We start from the raw sequence: 23,020 nt of genomic DNA on the forward strand, positions 1-23,020 counted from the left end.
GGACTTGAGGAAGCTCACCTAACAATGTTTAGAAAAAAATAAGGATAAGACAAGAATTTGTTTGTATTGTTTGTTTTTCTGTTTGTGTTGTTTAGTTGTGTTATAAAATGAATAAAAAAATGGGGGGGGGGACTCCTATATCAGGAATGGGGAATATGTGGCCCCTCAGGTAGCTTTAGACATCAACTCCCATTCACCACAGCCAGCAATGATGGGCGTTATTAGTATAAAAATATCCACTGGGTTCCAGGTTCCAGCCTGGTCTTAGCTCCTTGCTCCTCCGTGGTTTGTTGCAGCAGACATCACCTGCGGCCACTGCAGTTTCATCCTATTAGTTCCTCAGCCCAGTGAGTAAAAATAAGCCTAAAGGGAAGCCAGCTTGGTTTTAACATTGATTCTCAGAAGAATAACTTGCCAAAGCAGAATCATGCATAGGGAGAAGACTGATACACTTGGCTCATTGCACATTGGCCACAGATTGAAGTCTGTTTTATTTATTGGGGCGGCAGAAGGCAAATATTCACAAAGGGATGTCAGCCTTGTTAATGTCATCAGCATGACCACAAAGGAGGATGGGATCTATTGTAGGAGAGAGGATTTGCGTGTTCAGACCCAGAAACCTTCCCCCTAAATAAATTCACACTTGACTCAAATTTTGGTTTTTGGCAGAATTTAGGCCACAACTTTATTGATTACGGAAAGTGACTGGTTGCATAGGCTCTGGTTCGACTAGCCCCCTGCCATGCAGATAGCGCTGACCCAGGGTTCCAGCATAGGTCGGCCAAGGGTGAACACCTGGATAAGTGGAAAGCCAGGAACAGGCTATCTCCGCCACCCAAATGTCCCCCTGGACTCAGGCACAGGCTCAACCCTCTCTCAGGGGTTGACCAAACCATCGAGTCCCTGGATTCTTTAACGGAATACGCTTCACATAGGGATGGCGAGAGCGTTCTCCCATCCCTATCACCTGAACCAGAGCCTATCTGCAAGTTGTGACGATTTGCTACACAGCAGGCAAAACCCAAATAGCAGCAGCCAATCAGCCAAGTGGGGGGAATTCCTGCCATGCCCCTGTCTCAACGACAGACGACACACAACAGCATAGCAAGGTCAAGCACAAAGCCCTAAAAGTAGGGAGAGGTGGGCAGGTGTTCCGAATGCACACACCAAAAGAGGAAGCTCTGGGTCACGTGCATGGGCATAAATAGGTCCCTCAAACCGTTTGGACTGCGTCCCATTGGCCAGATTGCACCCAGCTACGAGGGACCTACCAATCGGGTGTTGTGGCTGACCAGCTATACCCACCCACAACACAGGCTGTCGGTTTTCCAAGTCTCACCACAATACATGCCCTCTTTAAGGGAGGACCCAATTTAGGAAGATCGAGTTGGTCATGCAGGAATGATGGGGTGAGGGGCAGTGCTCTTTTTTTTCTGATCACTCTGAGGATGGGATAAAAGACTCCAGTGGTACTTGGCATCTGACATCTGTCCTGCTTTTGTTTCAGATGCAAAAACTGATTGAAGACTCACCACTCACTTCCTTCCCAGCTCCAACCACCCCCCAATAATGAGATTTCAATGACTTCTTTATTCACGGCATCTCCTGCATCAAGCAACATGCCCTAATAATATCCTAACAAGTTCCATGTAAGCGCATGATAAGTATACAGGAAGGAGGGGCTGTCACTGTGGCCAAGCTGACAACCGAGACATTTATAATGTGCTTTTCACATCACGGGCTAAAATTAAAAATGCTAAATGATAACACATTAATAATGTTTGCTATTATTGTGAAAATATTTCTAAACACTGTGCATTTTCTGGTTTTAAGTGACAAACCATCTCTCCAAGAAGTGTGACAACTTTTTTTTTTTAATTAAATGAAAGTTTATTTCAGTATTCAAATTAGTCTCATAGCTGCTTGGGGAGGGAAGATGGGCCGAGGATACAGGGCGAATGAGAACGCTTGGCCTCCTCTGAGATGGAGGGGGTCGAGAGAGAGAAATGAGCAGCCTTTGCCTTCACTCATGCATTCAAATGTTTACTATGACTAGAAATTGACAGCAAAGGAAAGACTCTTGCTCCTGTTTAATCCAGGTTAATGCTATACATCTTTAAATACACAATTCAAAAGTTTACATTACGTCATGCAGTCCCTGTGGTGGAATGACACACTGGCCTTGTTGTCTTGTGTTGGCATCACAATGCTCAGAGCATGGCGCTTAGGTAGGGCAGAGAACTGGAAGAAGAAGAAAAGAACCAAGTCAATGCAGAACAGGGAAATTTGAGATGATGAGTGCAATTTTTGCGAATGCGAATAGCATCTCTCAGAAACTTATTGGGTCGGAATGACTGGTCTTGCAACTCCCATATCCCCAGTTATAAGAATTCAGGTTGCAAGCCTGGGAGAGATCTTGACTTCAGAATGCAGGCAGTTGTTGAAGTCAGAGTAGACTAGGCATCCCCAGACTCGACCCTCCAGATGTTTTGCAACTACAATTCCCATCATCCCTGACCACTGGTCCTGTTAGCTAGAGATGATGGGAGTTGTAGTCCCAAAACATCTGGAGGGCCGAGTTTGGGGATGCCTGGAGTAGACCATACTAGACCATATAGATCAATGGTCTGAGCTGGTATAAGCAGGTTATTCTGTCCCTTGATTGTTAAGGAGGGAGCCATAGCTCACAAAAGGTCCCTGGTTCAGTTCCTGGCCTCTCCAGTTTAAATCAGCAAGGAACAGATGGAGAGAAAGATCTGTCTGGGCCTGAGACACTTTTGAGAGCTGCTACCAGTCAGGCAATATTGGTTCGAATGGACCAATGACCTCTGTCTCAGTATAAGATGCTGCTGCTGACGCTTACCTTTTAAAATGTAGTCGGTTAGCAACGTTGGGACCTTTTCGTTGTCCTCCTTCATTGCAAAAAGAACTGCGGGAAGAAATTGGTGAAAATAATAATTAGTAGGTCATGCTGAAGGGCAGCTCACTTCCGTATCAACCTGGAGAGTCATGTGCTTTAAATGTGTTTTATGCTGTGTACACAGTCATATATTGATCATAGCTAATGAAGGGACAGATGTCCTGTACAACGCGGAAAACTGACAATCCTATTAATGGCTTACTTAGCATTGCAGTTAAATTCAGTCCTTCTTGAGATTTCACTCCTATGTGAATGAGCTTTTAAGAGCAACACCGGTAGGTAGGAAATCAGCCCAAAATTAGAGAATTTTGAGAAATACAGTTTCTACAAATTCTCATATAATTTGTCTTGCTGCAGCAAGACTCTTCTTACGCTCACCTCTTGGACTAATGTGCAAGTCAGAAGTTAGCTGTGTGATAGATTTTGAACTTCTCCAAATGTTGTGATGAGGGATGGGGGGAAGAAATTCAATGCAGTTTGCATTCAAAGGTGAATCTACCTAATTTGAAGTTTCCAAAACAATATGTGAACTGAAAACACAGTCATTATTGTAAATGTGCACTTCTCTGAATATTTCAATGCAGTTTTCAGCCAAGCAATGTGTACAAAAAAATGCATATATACAGACAAAATGTGCATTTTAAAATATACATTTATAAAATAACATACAAAAATGCATTATACTAGCAGAAACTCCTTTGCAAAATTGTGCACATTAGGCATAACTGCATACATAAATGGATATGTTTGGAGAACTTTGCACTAAAATGGTGAATTTCCACGCAGATTTTAAAAAGAATTCACAAACAGATGTGGAAATGAGAACTGAAAAAGATTGGAGAAATAATTTAAAAAAACCTGAGAGAAACTGCAACTGACTGATTTGCTCATCCCTAGCTGTAACACAGTTTTTGAAAGTTCAAACCTATTAAAACACGATTGAACAGCTATTTTGAGAGGAAACATCTATTTCAATATGTATTTTGAGAGAAAATACACATTGAAATACGCAAGTGAATATGTGTTTTAATATTTGTTGTTCTTGTTTAAAATTTGCAGATTAATATGGAAAGGAAAAGGTATAAAACGATGGGTAAAAACATGTGAAAAGCAACATGCACTGGAAATAGGCAGAATTGCCAATCTCTATCCAGAATGAAGGAAAAATAAAACATACATGTCAGATGTCAGTCATAGCATCTCATGGTCTGCTGGTAGCAACTTAGATACCAACAATTTAAGAGCTTGTGTTTGGAGAGGTTGGTTGGTCTTTCAATGTTATTCAGGGACATTTCTTCCAGACCAGTAACTGATCTCATCTAAATAAATCCTATGTTTAGATCACAGTCCAATGCTGCTTTGCACACCAGTTAATTGGGGGGGGGAGAGAGAGAGAGAGACCACAGATTTATCCCTGGTAACCTCTCTGCCAAGGCTTCGCCTCAAGATACAAATTGTCACTTGCACAAAACTCTCTCTGTGCACAAAACTGCCATTCATAGGACTTTGCTCTTTTCAAAAGAACTAAGGCTGTGTTTGTTCCAGTCAGTTCAAAACACAGTTGCCATGGAGACTCAAAAGGAGACGAATGATTCTCCCAGAATGCACAAGGGCCTGTCACAACATCTCAACCTTTCCATTTTTGTTCCACAAATTGTTCAGTCAGAGTTAGAGGCTAAATCCACTAGCCGGAGAATTCGGATGTTTATGAAATAGCTTTTGAAGCTTGCAAAGTATTCTAGAACATGCTATTTTTCTCGGGGGTGGGGTGGGGTGGACAGAAGCTTGGGTGGTAAGTAGCAGCCCAGAAAGAGAGAGATGTGCAAACGATTTGATAATACAAACACAGAGAAAAATGAATTGGCAAGAAGAATGTGTAGAATTTTCAAAAAGCAAATGAACAACTGTCTTGACATAAAATTAACCTGAGAAAATTGAGCACCTAGATTCAAACCGGATGGCTCCAGGCACAATTTATATGCCTGTCTCTTAAGCCTACACAGGTATTTTCACACACACACAAACATAGCATGATTAGAATTGCATAAGGGAAAAAGCAGGACCACACTCACTTAAGTCATGCCTTCTCTGTAGCATCCCTGTCACTCAGCCCTGCTGCCCTCCTTACACTAGAGGAGAAGGGTCTTAGGTGGGCAGGCCATGTGATCAGAAGCACTGATGGAAACCAGAAGCTCTTCTTTTACGTATTATAGGACCAGAGATCCCAAAAGACCAGACGAAACTATTTATGTAAACGACCTACAGCTGCGCAGACTCTGTTAGCGCAGAAATGGAAACATGGTACAACTCTGACCAAAGACGAGTGGCAGACAAAACTGATGAACTATGCCATCTTGGGGCTCTGGGCAGGGACTCCAGGCGAGCTGGAAGGACAGCAGAGCTCACTCAGCTGACGTACTGGGAAGCGGCACCTGCTGCTGTGCTACCCCGCACGTCAGCTGTCAGGTGGTGAGACTAAGCAGCTCAACAAAGCCCAGCAGCCCCTCCAGCTCATGAGGATGGGCTGAGGGAGCTGGTGTTTGTCCACAGACAGCTTTCCGGGTCATGTGGCCAGGAGGACTAAACCGCTTCTGGCACAGCGGGACACCGTGACAAAAGCCAGAGGGCACGGAAATGCCATTTACCTTCCCACCGCAGCGGTACCTATTTATCTACTCACACTAGTATGCTTTCGAACTGCTAGGTTGGCAGGAACTGGGACAGAGCAACGGGAGCTCACCCCGTCGCAGGGATTCGAACCGCAGACCTTCCAATCAGCAAGCCCAGGAGGCTCAGTGGTTACTTTTGGCCCAAAGAGGACCCATGTGACCTTAAAGTTGTGTTTAGATGCATCCAACATGACAGACTAGGAACTTACTGTTTGTGAGCATTTGTAAGTCTTCAACTGAAGGAGGATACCCTTTCTTCTCGTAGGGAATAACGGTGTTCAAATACTAGAAAGGAATGATACTGGCAGTTAGTAATCCTCTTTCCAAGAGGGACAGAAATCAGAGGCATCTACCGGAAAGAAACATCTTTCTGGCCTTAGTTGACCACAGATTGCTGGATCAGAAGACTCTTCATACATTTAATTTATTACATTTATATCCCCTCCTTCCATCCAAAGGAACACAGGATGGCAAACAGCAGGCGACAAAGAATAACAATGTATTCTTTAAGACATATCTTAAAGCATCTCTCATGCAGATGTGAGTTGGGAAAGAGCTCTGCTTCAACGGCTTGTTGGAAGAAAAAAGCCTTTGGAAGTGGCACCTGTATAATATTTAATGGGAGGGGATCCCAAAGGCTGGGTGCTGCAACACTAAAGGCCCAATTCCTATATGGTGTGCAAGGGTCCTCCTGATAAGATGGTATCGGCAGCAGACGCTCACTTGAAGAGCACAGATTGGGTATATAAGAGGTGAGATGGTCTTTCAAGTTGTCCTGTTCCCAAGCTGGAATGCCTCAACGAAGATTTCAAACACAAGGTTGTTAGCATTTGTGGAGTCCAGGCAGTAGTGCACTTGGAACATAATGGTAATTATTTTTTATTTATTTATTTATTTATTTATTTATTTATTTATTTATTTATTTATTTCTACCCCGCCCATCTGGGCAGCTCTCAACAGAATTAATGATAATAATAAAAAAGCAATAAAACATCAGACATTGAAAACTTCCTTAAACAGGGCTGCCTTCAGATGTCTTCTAAAAGTCAGATAGTTGTTTATTCCCTTGACATCTGATGGGAGGGCGTTCCACAGGGCAGGTGCCACTACCAAGAAGGCCCCCTGCCTGGTTCCCTGTAGCTGCACTTCTCACAGCGGGGGAACCGCCAGAAGGCCCTCAGAGCTGGACCTCAGTGTCTGGGCTGAACGATGGGGGTGGAGACACTCCTTTAGGTATACTGGACTGAGGCCGTTTAGTGCTTTAAAGGTCAGCACCAACACTTTGAATTGTGCTCGGAAACGTACAAGGGGTCCCGCTCTGAGATTTCCTTCACAATGTTGTAATCCAGCCTTTGTGTGTCTGAGGACCCTCCCTCCTCATTCTGCTCAGGTGCCCTTGACATCTGCCCCCAAATCCTGCCCCAATGGCACCACTGAGTCCAGGAAGGATCAGGTCAGCCCATCAACAGCAGGGCTTTCAACCGCCAAAAGGTAACCATGGCACACATTTTAGTCTTCTAAAGCTTTGGCTGAGTCATGATACCCATTTTAATTGATTGACGCTTCAAGCATCAACGAATCCATAGGTCAGAGAGAAATGCTGCCGGTTCTCAAAATAAACATGTTGCAAACTGATGAAAAACACAAATGGTACAGCAGGGCATCTTTAGTCCTCAAACTTTCACTTTAAAAATGTTAAGGCTTCTTTAAAACAATACATGGCATTACACTTCAATTACCTGGCATGGGGAAGATAAAGCATCACTTTCCTGTCTGCCAATCCTCCACAGCAAATATTCTTGCACCCCCATGAACCATCACACATTTTTCGGGATTGTTGTTGTTTAGTCGTTTAGTCGTGTCCGACTCTTCGTGACCCCATGGACCAGAGCACGCCAGGCACTCCTGTCTTCCACTGCCTCCCGCAGTTTGGTCAGACTCATGCTGGTAGCTTCGAGAACACTGTCCAACCATCTCGCCCTCTGTCGTCCCCTTCTCCTTGTGCCCTCCATCTTTCCCAACATCAGGGTCTTTTCCAGTGAGTCTTCTCTTCTCATGAGGTGGCCAGAGTATTGGAGCCTCAGCTTCAGTATCTGTCCTTCCAGTGAGCACTCAGGGCTGATTTCCTTCAGAATTGATAGGTTTGATCTTCTTGCAGTCCATGGGACTCTCAAGAATCTCCTCCAGCACCAGAATTCAAAAGCATCAATTCTTTGGCGATCAGCCTTCTTTATGGTCCAGCTCTCACTTCCATACATCACTACTGGGGAAACCATAGCTTTAACTATACAGACCTTTGTCGGCAAGGTGATGTCTCTGCTTTTTAAGATGCTTTTTCGGGATAACATGCTTGATAATGCACTAAGTGTTGCAATGTGTGGGCTGCTGCTTTAGATTCCAGCCATTCCATTCTCTTTTTAGATGTATTTTTTTAATATAAAGCAATTGAGAAATGTTTTCGGATATAAATAAATAGTCTCGTTTCCTCAGAAGAGGGACTCACCTGTTTATCATTTGCCGAGTTCCCAAATGTCTGCCGGATACTAGTCTGCAGAATGTTTGAGATTCCTTCCATGCTGAATCGCTACAGAGAAGAGAAAACAGAGCAGATTAGGATTTGCCCATAAGTTTCTACGACAGGATGTATTTCCCTTACTTTTTTGGGGGGGAAATAAAGAAAAAAAAATTATTTTCCCCCCAGGTGTGGGGGGAAGCAAGCCCATAGGGAAATTCATCTTGCGAAGGAGTTTCTGCTATAGGACGCACTTTCCCCCCTCCAAAAATGAAGGGGAAATGTGTGTGCGTCCTATGGGGCGAATGCAGGCTTTCGCTGAAGCATGGAGAGCGAGAGGGGTTGGTGCGCACTTCGCGCAGCTCTCCCACGGCTTGCGGAGAGCTGCCTGCACCCAGAAGTCTGGGGCGCGCTGAGCTCAGCACGCCCCAGGCTTCGAGATTCGAAGTCGCGCAGCTTTCCCATGGCTTGCAGATAGCAGCCTGTTCTGGGGGCTGGGGTCGGGGGAAGCCCCACACCTGGGGGGAAAATAATTTTTTTTTCTTTATTTCCCCCCAAAAAAACTAGGTGCGCCCTATGGGCCGGTGTGCCCTATGGGGCGAAAAATACGGTACATTTATCAGTGAATTCTTACATTTGGTATCATGCAGCAAAGGCCCTTTGAATAGATAGGAAGAAACTGTAGTGAAGTGTTTTGTGGGGACAAATCACAAAAGTGATTGTGCTGATTTTGGTAGTGGGCTGCATGTGCATGATATCTGCTGGAGGGGCAACCATAATAACAATAATAACAATACAATTCGACAATTCAGGTTTAAATACACTAATATACCTATGACTGCACCCTTTTAACAATATTTTCCCACCTCTCTCTCCTCCCCCCACTTCCCACCACTATCCGCCTTATCGCTTAAATATTCATTCCAGATTCCTTCATATTTATCCATTCTTAATTTGCGTCAACATGCAATTTGTTCATATGTAGCTAATCTGTCCATATTATCAATCCATGTGCTCAATGGAATCTTTTTTGCGGCTCTTCCAATTCATCAAAACAAGTTTTTTGGCTTCTAATATAGCACCGTACATCCATTTTTTTTGACCCCTTGAAATCTCCCACGTTTCCAAAATATAATTTAAAATTAAATTCAATTCCCCTAAATAACAATTTCTTTTTATTACTCTTACTATAAATATCCTCACCTCGCACCTTACCCTAACCTGCCCACCATTAACCCTTGAGATGTTGCCCTCCTCAACAGACCAGATGTTGCCTGTCTCCATCTTAAATCATTGTTTTTCATTCCTTGCCCACCTTGAGAGGCATCTGGGTTGCCCGTTCTATTCGGCTGCTCTGTAGGCTCAGCCCTTTCTCTTTCCGCCTACGCTTCATCACCTCTCTGTGCTCTTTCTGCTTGTTCTGGACCTCCATCAGCACCGTGATGAAGGAGTTCTTCACCTCCTTCTCAAACTCCAGCTCATCCCGGCGAGCCAGCTGCTGGACCAGTTCTTCGGAGTAGTCCCGGATAGCAACTTCTATGCGATCCAGGAGCTCTGAAAGCTCTGAGACGGACATGTGCTTCAAGCCTTTGAAAGATGGAAAGAGGCAGACATGCATGTTTAAGCAACTTAGCACATCAGGGGGCTGCATTGCCAAAGGAAGTAATAAGGATGTACTGAGACAGTCGCCGTTTGAACATTCAGAAAGCGCCCCGTTAAGTGCTAAGCATTGTTTTGAACACCCACAAAGCGCTATATAAAAGCTAAGTGTTAATCTGAACACTCACAAAGCACTATATAAATGCATACCGTTATAAATGCTAAGCATTATTAATGCAAAGTGTTATTTCTAGGGCTGTCACTCAAAGAAATGCATGTCAACTCAGAAGGAAGCCTTACTGAGCTTAGTGGAACTTATCCCCAGATAAGTGTGTATAGGATTGCAGTCTCGTTCTAGGAATTTTAGTAAATTAATGGATATTAATAAATATGTGAATATGGGGGAAAGAATACTTCTGATGGGGGGAAAGCATACACAGCAGGCAACATCTGAGAAGAGGCATCACCTACAGTTTTTAGACATAATTCATTTTTATAAAATAATTTTAATCGACTGCTCCACTTAGTCAATCAAAAAATTACCTAGTCCATCTAAGGCTGCAATCCTTTACCCATTTAACACACTGGGACTTACTCCTAAGTCGACATGTGCAGTGTTGCACTGTAACTAATTAATGCAGCCCTCATTATTTTGCATTTTAGGGCTGCAGAAGCAGGGCTGCAACCTGATTAAAGAAAATTTTAATCAATTGCTTCAGAGAATGACCAATGCTTCATTGGAGAAGAGGTGTGTGCTATCTGCCTTGAACGAGGCAGTGATGCACGCCCTCCTTCAGAAAACCTCCCTGGACCCAGAAGTGCAAAGCAACTATTGGCCAATGGTGAATATCCCCTTTTCAGGCAAGGTGCATGAGAAGGTGGTAGCAGTCCAGCTTTAAGCATGCCTGGAGGAAACCGATTATTTCAATTCGTTCTGGCCTGGTCATGGCACTGAAATTGCCTTGGCTGCCCGTGTTGATTGCATTTGAGAGATAAGGGAGCATGATCCAGCTCATTCGCCTCGAACTCTCAGTGGCTTTTGATACTGCCGACCACATGTGTTGTAGCAGGGCGTTATCATCCTCTAAGAGCCATTCTCTCCCAACCAAGCGGAAAAGCAACACAGTGCTTGCCATCTGGAGTTTTTGTAACAACTTACATTTAAAAAAATGCTCGTCTTTTAATAATAAAAAAGCAACCCCCAAACGTGTGACATAATAAATTGGAGGTTCCTTTTTTAGTTGCTTAAAAGCTTTTGGAATAGATGACTTGAAACAATCCATTATACATTGCAGCCCTATGCAGGGTGGTATTCTGAAGCTGGTTTTACCGTAATTAGAATAAAACATGTGCCTGCAACAAAACATTGCCAGGTGTGCAGAGTGCTCTTGTTCAGTGCTGAAGGGAGCCAGCCAGCCATGCCCTCTTCCAGAGACTCCATTCCATTTCCCCTCCCGCCTGATTTTCTGTCTCCACCCCACCCTATCAGTCAATCCACATTCCATGCCCACTGAACATGCTTAGGCCGCATTGGACTGTTTCGGGGGTTCCCCACCCCATGAAGGTTCCCCCCCAAAGATTTCTTGTCCTTCAGCAAACCTTATATTAATTTACAAAGCCCTGAACAACAGGTCCAGGGCGCTGCTGTTGCCCAATGCAACAGAAAACAGGTACCAAATCTGTCCAAATCTGGAAATTATGTTGTGTGTTTGGAGCATGCACATGCAATGTACCCACTCAAACCATCTGAATGTGAAAAGGAAAAGGAGCATGTTTTGGAAAAGCATGACCCCCAATGTTTTAAAAAGTGCTTATGTATTCCGGGAGATGAGTGAGTGGCTAGGCTCCCTTCCACAAACCTACTTCAACCCAACGCCAGACCTATTTCAGAATCATTGCAACACATTTTCTTCTTCGTCGTTTTTAATTAGCTGGGCTTTTAGCATCCAGGGTTAAGCTTGGGTGCTTTGGCATGTGGTTTTATGTACTTGGCAGGGCATTTTGTGCCCATTTTCATTTGCTTTATTGCTTGTTTTGAAAAACTGTAACTCACCCCAGGCTCTAAAGATGGGGTAGCCTACAAATAAATAAACCAGTGTTAAAGCATAGCATAAACTGGACATTTTGATCTCATGCTAAATAATAATAATTATTATTATTTATTATTTATACCCCGCCCATCTGGCTGAGTTTCCCCAGCCACTCTGGGCGGCTCCCAATTGAGTGTTAAGAACAATACAGAATTAAATATTAAAAACTTCCCTAAACAGGGCTGCCTTCTGATGTCTTTTAAAAATAGGATAGCTGCTTATTTCCTTGACATCTGATGGGAGGGCGTTCCACAGGGCGGTCGCCACTGCCGAGAAGGCCCTCTGTCTGGTTCCCTGTAACGTCTCTTCTTGCAATGAGGGAACCGCCAGAAGGCCCTCGGCGCTGGACATCAGTGTCTGGGCTGAACGATTGGGGTGGAGACACTCCTTCAGGTATACTGGGCCGAGGCCATTTAGGGCTTTAAAGGTCAGCACCAACACTTTGAATTGTGCTCAGAAACGTACTGGGAGCCAATGTAAGTCTTTCAGGACCAGTGTCATATGGTCCCGGCGTATGACACTCCCAGTCACCAGTCTAGCTGCCGCATTCTGGATTAATTGCAGTTTCCGGGTCACCTTCAAAGGTAGCCCCACATAGTCCAAGCAGGAGATAACTAGAGCATGCACCACTCTGGCGAGACAGTCTGCAGGCAGGTAGGGTCTTAGCCTGCATACCAGATGGAGCTGGTAGACAGCTGCCCTGGACACAGAATTATCCTGTGCCTCCATGGACAGTTGCAAGTCCAAAATGACTCCCAGGCTGCGCACCTGGTCCTTCAGGGGCACAGTTACCCCATTCAGGACCAGGGAGTCCTCCATACCTGCCCGTCCCCTGTCCCCCCGAAACAGTACTTCTGTCTTGTCAGGATTCAACCTCAATCTGTTAGCCACCATCCATCCTCCAACCGCCTCCAGACACTCACACAGGACATTCACTGCCTTCACTGGTTCTGATTTAAAAGAGAGGTAGAGCTGGGTGTCATCTGCATACTGATGATAAAAAGAAACACATCATCACCTGTATGCAGTTCTGCTATATTCCACAAGAACAGAGCTGTCATGAGGACACCCCACCGCTTTGCAGTGAACAGGGGGAAAGAATCAGCATCCAGATCAGTGGAATGCATTACTGAGTGTTGCTCAATGCAGCGAAGACTTGTCCATTGGGGAGAGGGGAACACTGCCCTCCAAGCACTTACAAACAGTTGGGATGTGGCATTGGTTTTCAGCATCCTCCTCCTTGTTGCCCTTGAAGAACTTGGGAGGAAGGGAGGTGGAGACAAAACCAGAATTAGTTGGCTCTACCTTTCATTAGCTCTACCTATCATTGGAGGGATGCGGGTGGCGCTGTGGGTTAAACCACAGAGCCTAGGACTTGCCGATCAGAAGGTCGGCGGTTCGAATCCCCGCGACGGGGTGAGCTCCCATTGCTCGGTCCCTGCTCCTGCCAACCTAGCAGATCGAAAGCACGTCAACGTGCAAGTAGATAAATAGGTACCGCTCTGGGGGGAAGGTAAACGGCGTTTCCGTGTGCTGCTCTGGTTCGCCAGAAGCGGCTTAGTCATGCTGGCCACGTGACCCGGAAGCTGTACGCTGGCTCCCTCGGCCAATAAAGCGAGATGAGCGCTGCAACCCCAGAGTTGGTCACAACTGGACCTGATGGTCAGGGGTCCCTTTACCTTTACTTTACCTATCATTGGCTCTGGCTGCACCAGGCCTCACTGTCACTCAAGTTACAGCTCAGCAGTAGACACCATCTACTTCACCTTCAGGAACTCCCAGGTTTGATCCCTGACATCGCTAGGTAGGGATGGAAATGTCTCCCGGCCTGAAACCCCAGAGAGCTGCTGCCAGCACAGAAATACGGAACCAGACAAACTACAGGTCTACCAACATGGCAGTTTCCTATGTTCCTCTTCAAAGGTCTGTGCTGCAAGTGAAACACCAGTGGAGACTTGGAGGCAATCTTACAGTAAGGTCAAAGGAGACAAGATGTTGGGGATCTGTGATCAGATCTCCTGTAGATGCCTCATGGAGGTCACAGATGCAACATACGTTGAAAGCACTCTTTTACCATGTTAAGAGTCATAGAAACTATCATTTGTTAAGGGTGCTGGGAATTGCAGATGCAGCTTGTCACACTGGCCACGTGACCCGGAAGTGTCTCCGGACAGCGCTGGCCCCCGGCCTATAGATGTGAGATGGGCGCACAAACCCCAGAGTCTGTCAAGACTGGCCCGCTCGGGCAGGGGTACCTTTACCTTTACCTTTAAGGTCAGCACCCTTAACTGCAGTTCCCAGTATTCATTGAAGGAAGCCATGGCTATTTAAAGTGCTTAAAGAATGCTTTATGGTGTAGCATATGGGTGAGAGTTTCTCTCCCCCCCCCCCCGCAAATTCCAGGTGGGGGCAGCATCCAGATTGGGACCATTGTTGTGGATAAAGTGTTAAAGGTCGGGATTTGTGTAAAGAAACCCTAGACTTAAAGGTACAGATTAGTAGCTAATGTGCCGTGTAGTTTGTCCCAAAGAAAGCAGCAGATCTTCCTCCATGGACCTTATAGCCCAGACCCAAATGTCCTCACCTTCATAGGACCAGTTGTTGTTCAGGGTCTGTGTCAGCGCCTGCATCTCTTGTAGAAGGACAGAGTCGGCCTGGCTGCTGGTCTCTCCACCATCGTCTTCCTCCAAAATATCTTCTTCCTCTTCAGGGTCTGGTGAATTCTCCATCATCTCCTCGATTTCTTCAATCACCTGCAAAAAGAACTAACAGCTTAAGAATTATGTTTGGCTTCAGTGCAGAAAGAAAGAAAGAAAGAAAGAAAGAAAGAAAGAAAGAAAGAAAGAAAGAAAGACATTAAATTTCATTATGAAAATGCTGTGTATTATTTATTTTCTTCCAAGACAAAATGGAATGTTAGCTGATGTTTAAATTTCTCGGCAAGAATACATTTTCTTCAGTGTACCTGTTGGGTAGTTTAGGCAAATGTACCTTATAGGGACCATTCATTTTTTATTATTATTAAGGCACTTTAAATACCGTTGATGAAAGTTGAATCATCTAGGTCACAGCGTGAACACACACAGATGCAATAAACAACCATGTCCAGACACATTTACTGTATTTGCTACACTTGTATGCCACCTTCCTGCTCAAAACACTCAAGGTCTTTTACACTTTATAAGTTTACAATCTAAGAGATTGAAAATACCCCCCCCCCCGCAAAAAAAAAAAAATCAAAATCGTCTTTGGCTCACCTTCAGTCGCAATCTCTGAACATAACATGCCCTATCTCACAGGTTGTGATGATAAAATGGAGCGAGAACATGGAGGAAAAGTGAGAGCACGCCCAAGAGAAACTGGGAATCATGGACATGCTTAGGGACAATCTAGTCATCTCAAAATAACCCAGATGTGTTAAGGCATAGTACACAATTCTAAAAGCCACTGAGTGACTATTAAGGAGCAGACTTCAATGCGTATTTGGGTACTGAGCCATGGAGGAACCTAGCATTCCACATCAGACTTTGCCAACCAGGCTGCCTCCAGATGTGGCTGGACAACAACTCCATCAGCCCTGCCCCCATCCTTGAAGCTGCTTGCTGATAGGCTGCCCTCTAGTGTGCTGCAGTGGCACCATTTCACACGGCCAGAAGGTGGTATTGCAGCTACCGAGTCAAGAGGAATCAGGTGACACAAGGAACCAATAGGGTTCTACCCCAGGCCCTCTTCTAGCCTGGATCCTTTGTCCGAGCTACTCTTTGTTGACCTTTCCACTCCAGCTTCCCTCCAGACCACAAATCCTTACAGAGATAAGCGAGATACAAGTCACCCTGATACACTTTAGGGAATATGCAATATCCTTGATGAGCACCGTGCTGCCAATATTTTAAAACAAGAAGCATGCTTTGACATGATGAGATAACTATTTGCACAAAATTCATTACCCACACATGGGTTGTTATTGTGTTCATCTTTCTGCTTCTCTGGGAAGAGGGATTGAGTGTTACACCACTCTTGAGAATTGCAGCTCTGGGAGCATAGGGGTCTCCTAACAACTCTCAGTGCCCTTAACAATCTACACTTCCCAGGATTCCTTGTGGGAAGCCATGCCTCTTTAAAGCGGTATCATAGGGCTTGAGATGTATAATGCAAACTGTATTGGCTGCTTGCTCTTCTTCCTTCTTTTATGATGTGCGATTGTTGTTAGGCATAGTCTCTCCCAAATATTACTACACCATTGCTATCTATCAAATGGTTTGGAAGATTTCCAGTTAGCGGCCATTACTTGGCTACCTGCCAATTCCCAATGCACTTCCTAATTGTTGCTGTGGGATGTCTCTTGACGCCTATGTGTCTGGTGGTTGGATCCCAAGGCTGACCCTATAGCAATCCAACAGGGATTACAACCAGACTTTAGGGGGAAACGCTCTACGGCTTTTCTTCTTCAAATATTTTGACACTGTTAACAGCATTGCCCTTCCTAAAACAAAGTTAAGAGTTGGAATGCCTTCCGTGGAAAAGAAACAAAGCTCTCCTCCATCGATCACTTGTTTTTAATTAGCAAGGCCGCCATCTTTCAAAAGTAAATAAGTCTCTTGCATTCCTTGCAGAAAACACCACTTGGAACAGTGGGTCATTGCAGCCGCTCAATAAATGGAGTATCATTGCCATGGTAACGAACAGAAATTCTCAGGTGCAGCTGAAAGCCTCTCAGTATGGAATAAGCTCCTGATATTAATGACCGACTCACTCCTCAAACCGTAGAGACAAAGGCAAGAACCCCATTGAACCACAGTATATGGATTCTGTGGGGAAAAGATGGTGCGAAATTTAACAGCTAGCATGAGCACCAACTCTAAATCTTACTATGTTGTGTATTTTTATGTCTTTATATTGTAAACCACCCTGTGATCCTTGAATGAAGGGTGATATGGAAATTTAGTAAATAAAAAATCTATCAGACCGCATTGTGCAGTACCCCATGACTCTAAAGCGTCTTACCCACCCCTTCTTAGAGGTTTGTTAGCAATAAAAGATGCTGCCTTATATGAGATTAAACTATTTGTCTATCTAATCTAGTATTGCCAGGTCTGACTGGCAGTGATATTCTGGGGGTCTCAGACAGAAAGAGTCCCTTCCCATCTCCTACTGCTTCAAGGATCTTCAACTCCGCATGCTGAAAGCATTTGGAGGCTTCCAAAGACAGAACTTGGAAGCTAGAAGAATAGCAAAGATCGGTGACTGATTAAACTTCTTTTTTAAAAAATGGGCTGACCTGTGGTCCTCCAGATGTGGCTACATGGCCCAGACTTCATGGCCAATAGTCAAAACTGATGGGAGTTGTAATTCAGCCACAACTGGATGTCCCGAGGCTCTCCATCACTGGTTTACAGTAACTGGCAGTGGCTAGCCAGGGTCTCAGAGAGGGGTGTCTCCAAGCCCTACCTGGAAATGCCGTGGTTTGAACCCAGGACCTTTTGCACACAAAGGATGCGCTCTGCTCCTGAGGGGTGATGGCACACCCCTCATAAGCTTCCTAGTTAGCTGGTGAAAGAGGCAGTGATTGTGTCATTCATGCACTCCCAAGAAAAAGACAGAAGCCGTTTTTTGTGCATTTACTTCAATTGTCACATTTATGCCCGGGCAAAATATACCCAACAACACAGCTTTACACTACAATCAGGTCCGTGTTTATTTTTAGAAGCTGTTCAGATGGTCCTTTTATCCTATAGCAATGTTGCGTCAACAGGCAGCTGAGGCTGTTTCTACGTACATACTACCGTATTTTTCGCTCTATAACACACACAAGACCACAAGACGCACCTAGTTTTTGGAGGAAAACAAGAAAAAAAATATTCTGAATCTCAGAAGCCAGAACAGCAAGAGGGATCGCTGTGCAATGAAAGCAGCAATCCCTCTTGCTGTTCTGGCTTCTGGGATAGCTGCACAGCCTGCATTCGCTCCATAACACACACACACATTTCCCCTTACTTTTTAGGAGGGAAAAAGTGAGTCTTATACAGCAGAAAATACAGTAATTCACGCATGCTCTCTCTCATTCTCCATATTCCAGTACCCCCAAGGCCACAGGCGGAAGATATGAGATCTAAAGATTTTGGGGAGGAATTTTTCCTCCAAAAACTGTGATGGGTGAGGGATGGGATAAAGGGATGGTGTTGAAAACCACTGGCTAGTTTGAGCAGGGAGGATTCTCAGCGTTAGGAGCCAAGGCTTCCTGGGAAGAATCTCAGGATGGAATTTCCCTTTGTTTTTGTTTTTAAAAAATGTTCCATTGCCTGATTTGTGGACTCCTAGGGATGACCCGAGACATTTTGCCGCCTGAGGCAAAGACAATGCCCTCTCACGCCACATACAGAAGGGTTGTTTTGCATGCAGGAGGTCTCAGGTTCAATATCCAGCGCCTCCATGAAGAGATGCCATTCTGAAATCTTGTCAGCAATGTCTAGGCAACACGATGACCATGTACATACGCAATAGACAATCTTTATAGAATTCCTTCAAGCCATAACAAGTACAAAATGAAATCTTTAGTCTCAAAGTCTCTGAAAATCTTTAAATGAAGCGAGGTACCGGACTGTGTACGATGAAAGACAAGCTGTGAAACCCATCTTATCATAGTATGTATATATTATAGTTTATAATTTTTGTAAGGTGATATGTGCATGCAGGTCAACGTCTGTAAAATTTCATTTTCTGTTTATGAAGCAATTCTATATATCCTCCCACCACGCTGATGAAGAATTCTACGAAACAGTAGTCAATATCCGGAATCACTGTTCAGTGTTGGACATCATATTTGCTGAATACACAAAGCTTCACAGCTTGTCTTTGTACTTGTTATGGTTTGAAGGAATTCTATAAAGATTGTCTATTGCGTATGTACATGGTCATCGTGTTGCCTAGACATTGCTGACATTCTCTTTGCAACACTGGGGTTTGTTTCATTCTGAAATCTTGGACAGCTATTAGATGGTCTGGGGACTACAGGTTAGCCGTGTGGTGACAACCCTGTACATGTTTTCTGTTTGCTCTGCAGCCGATGTAGGGGGATGCATGGCAAAGCTGACATCTGAAAGCATTTGAGATGCCCATAAATCTCCATCTGCTCTCCAGCCACCGTTGTGAGCAATTTCTCAAAGCAGATTTGCTGAGCCTGGAAAGAAAGAGGGGTTGCCTAAAGGGCAAACACCGCTCTTCGGAAAAAGCTGAGCACGTTTGCCGAGCTGGTGGCAGAAGGTGCCTTAGAATTTCCCATCTTTTACACAGGAAAGGCCAAGGGAAGATTGTGTACCTGATCTGCTGTGAGTAGAGGCTCCTCGTTAATACCAGAGTCATTTTCACTCTTCTCGTTAAGCTCTTCCTCTTCCTTCTCGTGGATCTGAAGGGGGAAGAAAACCCAAGCCGCGTGCTGATTCAGTAGCAGGTATGGGTGGTCCCCATTTAGGTTTATTCTATTTTTATTTTGGTCCTTAGGCTAATCTTTCCTAAATGGACCGGGCAGGTATTCTTTCTGCTTTTTTGTTTTTTAAAAAAATAGAAAACCAAAGTTCTAAGAAGCAGTTCAAAAGGGTCTGCCATGTTTCATTAAAATCCCCCAAGATCCCCCTCCATGCAACATGCGTACTTGTTTTGTTTCCTCGACTTCCCCAGATATCTGGGAGAGGAAAGTGTTGGAGGAAAAGAGGGATCGTTCACTAAAACAAGAGCTCAGAGGAGAAGCCTAGAGAGGAGATAATGACACCCGCCAGGCAATAGCACTGAAATATCTGGCAAGAAGCATCAATATGAAGTGTGGCTCAGGTGTGTTTCTTTCCGGGGTCAGAACTACCACTTGGCATTTTCGGGCAGCTTCCAGAGCCCAGGGAGACCCAGTCGGGACACCACCAATTCTGTTTTCCCTCCACCATTAACTTTTATTTGGCTGTGTCTTCTTCACACAGCTAGGAGTGTACTGGCAAATTCACAAGTGAAGGGTCCCTTCACAATAGCCACAGTCAGGCCTGCTCCTAAGATTATGCAACCTTCTAAGATTACAACAACAAACAAACCTATGGTCACGTAAAGCATCCTCAATAAACACACGAGACGTAACCAGCTGTGTTCTTAGATAAATAAGGTATACTATTCATTGTATCAAATTGTAAATTTCAACAGAAGTAACTCATAAAGAGGTCCACAGCTACTACTATGCCATAAGATCCACTGTCTTGTAATATCACATATGTGCTTTAACTACTGATGAAGCCCAGGGTGGTGAAACAAGGCCAATATTCCAGAAATCCTTGTCTAGACTCTGTGATAGGATTTGGTGGAACTGTAAAAACCTTTCATGTGGATTGTTTGGACTTTATGAACAGACAGGTGGAATAGACACCATTACACGGATGGACCTTATGCATGAACTGACTAGAGAATGATCTGATCAACTGGGTCTTCTGCTTTGTTCGTTTGTTGAACTTTATGAGTTACTTCTGTTGAAATTTACAATTTGATACAATGAATAAAGGTAAAGGGACCCCTGACCATCAGGTCCAGTCGTGACCGACTCTGGGGTTGCGGCGCTCATCTCGCTTTATTGGCCGAGGGTGCCAGCGTACATGTGGTCATGTGGCTAGCATGAGTAAGCCGCTTCTGGCGAACCAGAGCAGCACACGGAAACGCCATTTACCTTCCCACCGGAGCGGTACCTATTTATCTACTTGTACTTTGACGTACTTTTGAACTGCTAGGTTGGCAGAGGCTGGGACTGAGCAATGGGAGCTCACCCCATCGCAGGGATTCAAACCGCCAACCTTCTGATCGGCAAGTCCTAGGCTCTGTGGTTTAACACACAGTGCCACCCACGTCCCTGATACAATTAATAGTATACCTTATTTATCTAAGAACACAGCCGGTTACGTCTTGTGTGTTTATTGAGGGCCTTCTAAGACTAGACAATAATCTAATTATACAGTAACAATAATTAGGGAGGCGTTGCACCAACCAATGCAGATCTCCACGTGTTGCCTTTCAGCTAGATCTACTTTTTTAGGTGCACACCGTTCTCCTGAAATGGAAGCACCTTGTGTTTTCAGTGTGGCTAAATTCTTAACTCTGGAGCATACAAAGCAACAACTCATTTGTGTTCTTCCTTCTCGCCTTCTCCAGGAGCCAATCCTCAACAACCAACTCACCTCCTTTCACTCTGATTGGCTCCAAATGAAAGGTGGCCGCCTGTCATGGATGCTTTAGGTGAGATTCCTGCATTGCAGGGGGGTTGGACTAGATGACCCTCAGGGCCCCTTCCAACTCTTAAGATTCTATGTTTCTATGAATCGGTGCAAAGAGGGAGAAGCCTTTTTTTCAGGTGCTGGACCCCTACCACTGCCGAATTTATGTATAAGCTAAACAAGCTATAGCTTAGGGCCCCACTCTCTTGGGGGCCCCCAAAAAATGTAAAGGGGGGAAAACTGCATCTACATTTCCAAAATATAAGATAAAAAACAAATAAAATAAAACCTACATACAGCAACAGTGTTTTGTGTTGTATAGGCTCCTATGATGTAAGTAATGGGCCCCCGATCATTTTAAGTTAGAGCTTAATCATTATTTCACTGTTAATATACTTCTTAATTGTATTTCAGTTCAACAATTAATTTGATAAAATACATATTTTTGTATGTGCAAATGGCTTTAGATACCTATTAGGTCCATAAATTACCATATAGCATATATTCAACACAAAAAACAGTGACAATTTGTTGTTGACAAAGGACAGCTGGACATATAAAGGGCCCCATTACCTTCAGTAGCTTAGGGCCTCATAGAACCTAAATATGGCCCTGACCCCTACCATTATGGCGATAATGACTTCCTTGTGGTCTTCCGATAGGTATTTGGGCCAGCCACAGAATGTCTTCTCAAATGAGTTTTTAGTCGGATTCACCAGGGCTCTTCCTATTTGTCTAGCTGCCATTCTAATTTCCCATAATGTGGCCCTACATCAGGGGCATCGCGAAGCGTAAAACAGCAACTGGAACCAGAAGCTCATGGAGAATAAGGTTATCAATGGCTAGAAGCCAAGGTAGCTCTGTTTGGCCTCCACAGTAGAAGGCAGTGACGCTTTTGAATACCAGTTGCTGGGAAATGCAAGGGGCGAGAGAGCTTGGGTCCTGCTGGCTGGCCACTGTCAAAACAGGATACTGCGTTAAAAGGGCCATTCTGATTTGATTACTTAAAGCCAGCCTCTTCAGAATTGAATTACTTTACAGGAAATTTAAAAACAATACTCATACTCAAGGAAGGCTGTAGCCAGAGATTTTCTCTGAAGGGACCAGTTCTGGTTCCCTAGCGATTCACACTCAGCCTTCAGCTTATAAGGGCCATTCCAAAAAGCCAGGAAGTCCTCCCTTCCTGTTTGATTCTTATTTAGGAAGGCGATCGATACTTTCTGGCCTCACTGTTTCACTGGCTCCAGCAGTTTATCTGACTGAATTGCTGCACTGGCTGACGCCACTCGCATCACCCGCTTCCTGAAGCTGAGATTGCATAACACCCACTACAGCGCTGGAAGAGGTAGCTGCTGCAGAGCTTGTGGAACAAGGCAGACGAGAGCCTTGCAATCCACTTTCTGGAAGTCACTACTAATTCTTACAAATGTGCCCCCTGCGCAGAGGCCACAATACTTGACATTCACCTGCTTTGCTTGCAGACCCAACACAAAGCCTCCATGGGCAGTTGCTGGTGTGTGTGTTTGTGTGATGTGCTGGCAGGGCCCACTGCTGTGCCGACAACTGCTCTGGGCACCCTCAGCCACCATATTAATTTCTGTAATATAACATCACGCCAAGGCATGGTAGTAAGTTAACACGGCGAATCCCAGCCACCCAGTGCTGGTTGCTGTGGGACGTTTAGCAGTCAAACATAACTCTGCATGGTTTTGCTAGTTAGTATATGAAGGGGTTAAGGACCACAGAGTTAGGTCACACTTCCTCACACCCAGTGAGAGAGGAAGTGATGTTTTTCTTCCTTTCCTTCCCTTACCCTCCTTCTCCACGCTGTAAGCATTGGAGGCGGTCGTGACTCAACATGGCTCCTATCTTTCTGTATTTCTACTAAGAATGTTTTTAGCTGCATTTCCAATTGCTGCTGCATAGGACAATGCATGTTTGTGGCCTCAGATAAGTAAGGAAAGCATTTTTCAACTTACCGTATTTTTTGCTCTATA

The 23,020-nt window shown here is 44.6% G+C and overlaps 1 protein-coding gene across 5 annotated transcripts in view; it reads right to left on the reverse strand.

The window, feature by feature from the left end:
* Window positions 1-1,865: 1,865 nt before the first annotated feature.
* The window catches only part of FEZ1 (fasciculation and elongation protein zeta 1), a 50,883-nt gene continuing 29,728 nt past the window's right edge, over window positions 1,866-23,020 (reverse strand). For 3 of the 5 annotated variants that reach the window (XM_082200564.1, XM_082200565.1, XM_082200562.1), the window contains exons 4-11: window positions 19,106-19,192; window positions 14,375-14,543; window positions 11,754-11,777; window positions 9,417-9,688; window positions 8,093-8,173; window positions 5,799-5,874; window positions 2,864-2,929; window positions 1,866-2,241 (exon numbers count right to left, since the gene is read on the reverse strand). In XM_082200564.1, coding sequence (XP_082056690.1) covers window positions 2,225-2,241; window positions 2,864-2,929; window positions 5,799-5,874; window positions 8,093-8,173; window positions 9,417-9,688; window positions 11,754-11,777; window positions 14,375-14,543; window positions 19,106-19,192 — 792 coding nt within the window. In that variant the 3' untranslated portion in view covers window positions 1,866-2,224. The remainder of the gene's footprint in view (window positions 2,242-2,863; window positions 2,930-5,798; window positions 5,875-8,092; window positions 8,174-9,416; window positions 9,689-11,753; window positions 11,778-14,374; window positions 14,544-19,105; window positions 19,193-23,020) is intronic. The other 2 variants (XM_082200566.1, XM_082200563.1) reach the window with 2 other exon arrangements.

The sequence above is a fragment of the Podarcis vaucheri genome (genome assembly GCF_965113315.1).
Source record: "Podarcis vaucheri genome assembly, chromosome: 15".
NCBI lineage: Eukaryota > Metazoa > Chordata > Lepidosauria > Squamata > Lacertidae > Podarcis > Podarcis vaucheri.